The 9,288-nt window shown below is 45.3% G+C and overlaps 1 protein-coding gene across 1 annotated transcript in view; it reads left to right on the forward strand.

The window, feature by feature from the left end:
• Window positions 1–1,613: 1,613 nt before the first annotated feature.
• rasa3 (RAS p21 protein activator 3) overlaps window positions 1,614–9,288 on the forward strand; it is a 23,310-nt gene continuing 15,635 nt past the window's right edge. Inside the window, 2 exon segments of the mRNA XM_060071764.1 lie at window positions 1,614–2,106; window positions 8,809–8,926. Coding sequence (XP_059927747.1) covers window positions 2,052–2,106; window positions 8,809–8,926 — 173 coding nt within the window. The 5' untranslated portion in view covers window positions 1,614–2,051.

Below are 9,288 nucleotides of genomic sequence, written 5' to 3' on the forward strand. Positions count from 1 at the left end.
TCTACATAGAGGAGCTGTCAGTGTGGTTCTCTGCACACCCTAACCTCCACCGTCGGCCTCACCCTAACTGCACCCCCACCCTAACCACAGCCTTCAAATGAACCCTACCAGTCCTCCTACACCCTAACCTGCACCTACGCCCTAACCTCAGCCTACAGTAACCTTAACCCCATCTGCACCCTTACCTCCACCAGAACAGGCTATTCTGAGCTATATGATCTAAGATGACATTGCATAAAAGTTGTTTGTGATTTTAATAGTTGAGATCATAAATACATTTATGTAGGCCTATATTTATGACAATATGCAGTCGGCCAAAGAAATAATCAGTTTTATGCATTTAATATTCAGTGCGTTTATAAAAAATAAGCAACAATATTTGCAATAGGAGATGATTTAAATAAGGATCTGAAAAAATAGAAAATATGAGAAAAATAGAATCCTGAATATTTATGTGTTGCTTATTTCTTCTACATATTTGTTGCTTTCAATGTCACAAGGAATTTCAATGTTCTGTGACCTGCTGTGACCCTGATCCCCTCCCGATGGCATGGGGAAAGAAGCTCTATCAGTCTCTCTGTTTTTGCTGCGTGACTGCGGGATCGCTTGCCTGACCGCAGCAGATGAAACAGTCCGTTGTTGGGTTGGTGAGAATCTTTCATGTTCTTACAGACTCTGGTTCTGCACCTCCTGATGTAGGCTATAAATTCTTGTAAAGCCCTCCAGCTGTTCCCTAACCAGGGAGTGACACTTCCTGTCCGCTATAACTCTCTGCAACTCCAGAGAAGGACTGGTGGATCAGGGAAAGGCGCTGCCCTGCCTTATTAGTTGTCCATGACAGATCCTCTGTGATGTGGACTCTCTTATGGCGCGTTTCCACTGCAGGGTGCGGAACGGATCGGATCGCAAAGGTGCGGGTCGGGTCGCGTTTCCACCGCCAAAAGTGGGCGTGACCCGGACTTTGCCGTACCCGTTCCGGCCCCGTTCTCGGGACTCCTCCGTTGGGGTACCGCAAACGAGACGAGACGCCTGAAAGGGTCCCGTGAAATTCTAGCTACACCCCCCCTCCGTTGATTGGTCGACAGAATCGTCACTTCCGGGTGACGCGGGGATAAAAACAAACGAACAGTAGCCTCGAGGTATTATTCTTTACAATTAACTTGTCGCGTAAAACGCTTGCTTGGGCGAACAAGGAGGTGGAGACGTTCGTCTGCATTCTTGGGGAGGAAGACGTTTTTTGCGATGTTTGCGTAGCTGCCGCGGCGATCCGTACCCGGATCGCCGGAGCGACTTTGCCGTACCCGGAACGGGTATACGGAAAGCCAAGAAGGCCACAATCCGGCCCTAGAATGGCACGGTAAAAGTGCAAAACCGCACGGAATCCGTACGGTTTGGCAAGAATTCCGTACGGATTCCGTACGGTTTCCGTGCGGTTTTGCACTTTTACCGCGCCATTCTAGGGCCGGATTGTGGCCTTCTTGGCTTTCCATACGGGTACGGCAAAGTCCGGGTCACGCCCACTTTTGGCGGTGGAAACGCGACCCGATCCGCACCTTTGCGATCCGATCCGTTCCGCACCCTGCAGTGGAAACGCGCCATTAGGTTTTATAAATGCTCACCCTCACCACAGTATTTTAAATAATCCGAATTGCAGAGAATGTCATCTGTTGTGCTCTCACAACACTCCACAATCCACTCCTTTGGCGACATTCGTGAGGAGGCGCTTGTCCCAGAGTGACAGGTCAACCGTTTTCTCCGGGAAATGTTTTTGCTGTAAATGCGCTCCAAGTGTTGAAAACATGGGCAAGCAAGCTCCAAGTCTCCCATTCTCCCAGACGAAACTTGTCACTCAACCGGAGGAAGGCGGGGACACGCCAGGCCACGCCTCCACCGGAGATGCTGCCGGGGAGAGTCGAGGAGTCGAAGCCGCAGACGGACGCTGGCTCCCGGGGAGCATCGATGCACTACCCCGCCACAGTAGCGGAGTTGACTGGTTGCGAGAGTAGCTGAAGATCTGGTTGTGTTTAAAGGAGCGGCGACACGGCGGGACTATGGCCGTCGAAGAGGAGGGTCTCCGTGTTTTCCAGAGCGTTAAAATCAAAATAGGTAAGCGCTAGCTAGACTACCCCCTACCCCCAGTGTGTGTGTGTGTGTGTGTGTGTGTGTGTGTGTGTGTGTGTGTGTGTGTGTGTGTGTGTGTGTGTGTGTGTGTCCGACGGCTACACTTCTGCTTCATGCCGTGTTGTAATTCAAATCACACGTTTCTCTGGCTGCGGACTGGCTACAAAACACACATTGAAAACACACACACACACACACACACACACACACACACACACACACACACACACACACACACACACACACACACACACACACACACACACACACACACACACACACACACACACACACACGCGCGCGCGCACACGCACACACAGTCAAAACCCACATCCAGAAAAGGCACAGCTGGCTCGCACCGCTCCACACATGAACAACTGGACTAGAGGAGTCCAGGTCGCTCATGGTTCTCCCGGCTGCAGTCTGAGGTCGGGTCCCGTGTTGACTAGAATCATGTCAAGTTGGATGTATATCTCCATATCGGATTGGAGTAATCCTTAGCTGTGGTGACATCCAAATCTCTGCCCAACCCCCTCTCCAAGCCAACGTCATGATGGGTCTACAGAGAGACTATTTCATTGGTCTACATGTTGGCCTATATCATTGTTATTAATGAAACCGTACACCGGTCCGGCCTCACCGTTAGGTCTTTATAGGGGGATAACTTACAGACCCTCGATACTCACGCTCGCCTCTTCACTTTCTGGATGTACGCTCTCTACCGAGCCTACCCCGTGTGTTACCGAGTCATAGCGCGTTGAGCGGACGTGCTTTGTCCCTCGGGTAGCGGACCATGTTGTACATGTCTGGTTTCATCCCTCATGTGAATTGTAGGCCGGCCTGCTCACAGCTCAACGCTGCTTGTTTTCACATGAAACACGACGAACTGTTGATTGCCTCTCCTCTTCTGTAAAAGTCCGTGACAGCGTTCGTACTCACGTCAAATATAAATAAATAAATTAATAAATATATGAATGCACACACGCGTGAGGGATTCGCGAGATTCCGGTTTCGAAAATCAGTACTTTCCACACATACCAATCAAAACAGTTACAAGTATCTTAACTTGTGGTTAGGTGTGGTTTCGCAAGTAGTTCACCCACGTTTTCTAAATCGGTTAAATCTTCTAGGGGGGGGGGCGGGCCTTTCAAATGTATCTCTGCCTTGTGCGTGTGTGTGTTTGTGTGCGTGTTAGATGCACAAACCGTTATATACACACCTTTAGATTCACACAACATGATAATATACACACGCAGATAAACACACACACGCAGATAAACACACACACACACACACACACACACACACACACACACACACACACACACACACACACACACACACACACACACACACACCCTTAGATACACACATGAGGGCAAAGCCTATACTTCCGGGGAAGCTACTGGCTGTCTGAAGCAAAGGAAACAGGAAACTACCCTGAATTCACTTCCTGGGGAGCATGAACAGCCGCGAGTAAGAAGTTATTGTGTCTCCTGGACTGCCACATGCTAATATAGTCCAGAGAGCGAGAGAGAAGCAGACTGTGGTCAGTGATTATGGAGCATCCCAGCTGCTGCCCCCCCTCCACCCCGCCCCTTCATTTTAAACACATCGTAGATCACCCCTCTACCTCCCTTAATGTGACATGTTGCCATGGATTCAGGGTGGGGTGGATGTGGGAGAGATGTGATTGGTGATTTTGGGTCAGCGTTAAGTCCATTTATAGTCCTATAGCCCATTTATTCATAATCCAGCCATACCAGACAGAGAGAACTCCGCTGGGGTGAGCGCTGTGAGGATGGTGAGTATTGATCAGCAGTGATTGATAATCAGATGGTACTCATCACCTTAAGCCCTGTTTATATCCCAGTTATACCAGACAAAGAATAGCCTCTGCTGGGGTGCCCATAAACAACAATGACCCACAACTTGCTATAGCTGCCCTCTGCAGAAGACTGCCTTAGCAGGTCTGTTTGAAGACTTTGTGAGCATGTGTACCTGGTGCGAGATTATCAGTGTCACTCAGAGCATCTCTCTATGCATGAGATTTCATCATCAAAATGCTTTTTTGTTGTGAATATGTCACGCACGCACCATCCTGTATAGGCTTCATATGTCGTGCATATGTGTCAGGAACATTTGCATTAAGCGGTTATAATATATATAAATTACGAACTTTCACATCAAGACCTACAGTATACTGGAGAATCAGAAAGGGAAACTATTCGCAAAGATTGTGGGAAATGTAAGACTGGACTAAGACGGTGAAATTCAGCAGACTGTGTCTGCACTGTGAACCTCCCATGAACCACTGACCTGTCTGTCTGCACTGTGTACCTTCTATGTACTAGTGAAATGTCTGTCTACACTGTGTACCGTTCTTGTACTAGTTAACTCAACTGTCTGTCTGCACTGTGTACCTTCCATGTACTAGTGAACTGTCTGTCTGCACTGTGTACCTTCCATGTACTAGTGCACTGTCTGTCTGCACCGTGCACATTCCATGTACTAGTGAACTGTCTGTCTGCACTGTGTACCTTCCATGTACTAGTGAACTGTCTGTCTGCACCATGTACCTTCCATGTACTAGTGAACTGTCTGTCATCACTGTTTACCTCCATGGACCACTGAACTGTCTGTCTGCACTGTATAGGCTACGTTCCATTGACTAGTGAGCTATGCCAGAGCCTTTAGTTATTACCTGCTGATAATTATCTGTCCGACATGCATTCTGATTGGTTGGGATTTTAAACTACATAATCTCCAAAACTTTTAAGATAAGGTGCTGAAGTTAATAAGCCATGAGGCTGGCTGGTTAATATCATACCAATGGTAGTGCATTATGAACTTGTAGCTAGCTGTGTCATATCATCCTGTCCTCAAGTTATTAACATGTAGCTAGCTTGTTTATATCAAACCTGAGTGTTATTAGCATGTAGCATGGTTGCCATGGAATTTTGACAAGGTCAAGTCTCGGTCCTGTTTACTGAGCGTTAAATAACCAGCAAGAACCCTTAACATTCACCTTGAGAAGTTTCCGCACAACAATGATTAACATCAGCATGCAAAACACCACAACATCATAGGGCATTACACACTGTGTGCAGTAGCTTCAGAGATGGGGGTTTGTTGTGGGATTTCAGGGTGTATTGATTCAGTGTTTGATTGAGTGTGAGTGAAACCAGTGAATGTTTATGGCCCCAACAGCGTTAGTAAAACCTGTATGACACAGTACACCAGTGTTAATGAAACCACTACGACACCAGTGTGAAACCGGTATTACATCAGTGTGAGACCGGTACAGTGTGAAACCGATATGAGGGTCAGGAAATATTTAATGTTAGGATATTGATCTGAGTATTCCTGCCCCCTTTGGGGACAAAAACAGACGGTGCCAGTAACTCTATACATTGTAGTTCTACACAGCATTGCTATACAGTTTATCTATACAGTGTTGCTCTATACAGTGTTTCTAAACAGTGTTGATATACAGTGTAGCTCTACACAGTTTATTTCTATGCAGACAGCTCTATATAAGTGTTGAAGTGTTGTAAATATATGTAGCACAGATCAGTGTCAGTGGAGTTCTCCATACAGTTAAGTGCAACAGTGTGGTTATGTACAGTGTATTTCTATACAGTGCGACTCTATAACCTCTATACAGTATACCTCTATTATTATTATATACAGTGTATCTGTACTGTGTCACTCTATACACTCCATACAGTGTAGTTCTACTTAGTATTGTTATATACAGTGTATCTCTATACAGTTAATCTACTTCTATGCAGACAACTCAAAATAAATGTTGATCTATACAGTGTATATACACCACTGTTAGAAATTGTATTTATACACATTGCCGTTATATACAGTGTTTTCTATACATCGGCACTCTATACACTCTATACAGTTGAGTTTAAAACTGTGTTGTTATATACAGTGTATCTCTTTAGAGTCAGTGTCTCTTTAAACTCTATACAGTTAAGTTCAACACAGTGTTGTTAAACATTGTGTCTTCTGTACAGTGTATGTCTATAAAGTGAAGCAATATATGAGTGTTGTTCGGTCTACACCCACATACATATAACACACATATAAACAAACCAACACACACCCACACAAATTTAAACACTAAGAACGAAAGTGCACATTTAAATAAAAACATAAATACCCTTTAAAACACGCATTAGTACAGGCATTAACACATTAACACACACACACACACACACACACACACACACACACACACACACACACACACACACACACACACACAGGGTAATGGGGTTCAGTGCCGTTTAAACTCCATCTTGGATTCAGTCGAATTCCTTTCTCCTCATCTCATTTCCTGTTGTAACTACAGCCCCCCCCCACCACCCTCTCTCTCTCTCTCTCTCTCTCTCTCTCTCTCTCTCTCTCTCTCTCTCTCTCTCTCTCTCTCTCTCTCTCTCTCTCTCTCTCTCTCTCTCTCTCTCTCACTCTCTCGCTCTTTTTTCTCTCTGCATGCCCAACCCATTTATCTTTCCACCTCTCCCTCCCTTCTCCCTCTTTCTTTTTTGTAGTTCTGTAGTTTTTTGGTTGTTCTACAGTTTAGTTTTTGAAGGGTCTCTAGCTAAACTGATAATATGTTTAATAGTTCTAATCTATTCATTGTGTCTACACTTGAGATAAATATTTATAGTTTTCTTTTATCACAGACACATGTGATAAAAGAAAACTATAAATGATAATATGTTTGTATGTTCTCTACTTCTCTGGTTCTACAGTGATAATGTGTTTGTACTGTAGGGTCTCTGGTTCTACAGTGATAATGTGTTTGTACTGTAGGGTCTCTGGTTCTACAGTGATAATGTGTTTGTACTGTAGGGTCTCTGGTTCTACAGTGATAATGTGTTTGTACTGTAGGGTCTCTGGTTCTACAGTGATAATGTGTTTGTACTGTAGGGTCTCTGGTTCTACAGTGATAATGTGTTTGTACTGTAGGGTCTCTGGTTCTACAGTGATAATGTGTTTGTACTGTAGGGTCTCTGGTTCTACAGTGATAATGTGTTTGTACTGTAGGGTCTCTGCTGGTTCTACAGTGATAATGTGTTTGTACTGTAGGGTCTCTGGTTCTACAGTGATAATGTGTTTGTACTGTAGGGTCTCTGGTTCTACAGTGATAATGTGTTTGTACTGTAGGGTCTCTGGTTCTACAGTGATAATGTGTTTGTACTGTAGGGTCTCTGGTTCTACAGTGATAATGTGTTTGTACTGTAGGGTCTCTGGTTCTACAGTGATAATGTGTTTGTAGGGTCTCTTCCTGTGTGGCAATAATATGTTTGTAGAGTCTCTGTTTCCTCAGTGATATTGCCTTGATGCTGTTGTTTTCACAAAAGCTTCTTGTGTATTTTACTCTGAGAGACGAGACGTTCTGACGCTGAGATGTTCTCCAAGTATGACAGCAGCTATAATGGTTGGTTTGTCAGAGGAGAAAAGGTTACTTTGTATCAACTTCCTGTTCAACTCCCATCTCGGGGAGAGTCAAAGCCTGGACCTAAGAGAGACTACAGACAGCAAAGGAGACCATACCTATCTTGTATCATGATGCATACTAGATATGTAAACATATAGATCTTCCCGCTTCATCCAGATCAAACATCACTGCAATGCAGGTCTTGAAGCGGTACTCATTAGTAGAGGAGGAACTGTTGTTGTTAATATGTTAATATGTAATTTGTGAATATGTATTTGTAGCCTTGAGCTGAATATTAACCTGCCCCCTGGACTCTCAGAGTTCTCAGAGTTACAGTTCAAGGAAGAGAGCGAACAGCCAGCTCCCAACTAGCCTTTATCCTCTAGCTAGCTAGAGGATAAAGGCTAGCTACAGGTTACCTAGGAGATAAATGCTAGCTAGCGGGTGAAGTCTAAAAGACACCTGAGTGTGTGTCTGTGTGTGTGTGTGTTCATGTGTGCGTGTGAGTGTGTGAGGAGTGCTACCTGTCCCATGAGGGTCTGCTGACCTTGTGAGGACTCTACTTCTGAGGACTTCACAGGAAACGTCCTACACAGGAAAACAATATAGACAAATGTGTGTGTGTGTGTGTGTGTGTGTGTGTGTGTGTGTGTGTGTGTGTGTGTGTGTGTGTGTGTGTGTGTGTGTGTGTGTGTGTGTGTGTGTGTGTGTCTGTGTGTGTGTGTGTGTGTGTGTGTGTGTGTGTGTGTGTTTTTTGTTTCTGTATGGCCAGGGCTAGTTCAGTTGGAGCAATACTGGAAGATGTCGCCTTATAGCCCAGTGTAAGTGTTTCCCTCAGCGTTATCTTAATATGGTTCACGAGTCACGACCAACCATTTAATCATCATTAAACTAATGAACATGTCGTTGAACTAAAATATAGTCAACATGTGATCTACGACTTTTCAACACAGACTCAATGTTTCTGACAAACATCTAACCCAAAGTTCATCTCTTACCCCTTCTTCTTTCTTTATTTCCTCCCTCCCTCCCTCCCTCCCTCCCTCCCTCTCTCCCTCCCTCCCTTTCTCTCTCTCCCCCTCCTTCCCTCCCTCTCTCTCGCCCTCCCTCCTTCTCTCCTTCTCTCCCTCCCTCCCCTCTCCCTCCCTCCCTCCCCCTCCCTCTCTCCCTCCCCTTCCCCCCCTCCTTCCCTCCGTCCCTCTCTCCCTCCTTCCATACCCTCCTAGGGGAAGCCAAAAACATCCCTCCCTACCCCGGGCCAAACAAGATGAGAGACTGCTACTGCACCGTCAACCTGGATCAGGAAGAGGTTTTCAGAACCAAGATCATCGAGAAGTCACTTTGGTACTCCCCCACACACATCTGTCCGGCCGTATGTCTCCCACACACATATCTGTCCATCTGTGTTCTCAGTTTCCTTGTTCCTCCCTGTGAGTTCCCTGTTCTAAATGACTAAGGGCGTTACATGTCTAACTTTGCGATGAGCCATTGAGATGTCAGCTTGCATTTTAAATGTAATTTACAAAATGAAATATAAACTAGTTAAAGCTAATCTGTAATGAACTGTTAAATGAATCACACGTTTTTAGAGAGCAACATGTCGGAGGGTTGGAACCCCGTTAGGATGAGGCTCAAAGCCTTCACCTGACTTAAAACTTAAGCCGCTTCTGGTAACATGTGGCTCAGGTAAGAAGGGACTTGATTAA

This window comes from Gadus macrocephalus, chromosome 14 (assembly GCF_031168955.1).
Source record: "Gadus macrocephalus chromosome 14, ASM3116895v1".
In the NCBI taxonomy this organism is placed as follows: Eukaryota; Metazoa; Chordata; class Actinopteri; order Gadiformes; family Gadidae; genus Gadus; species Gadus macrocephalus.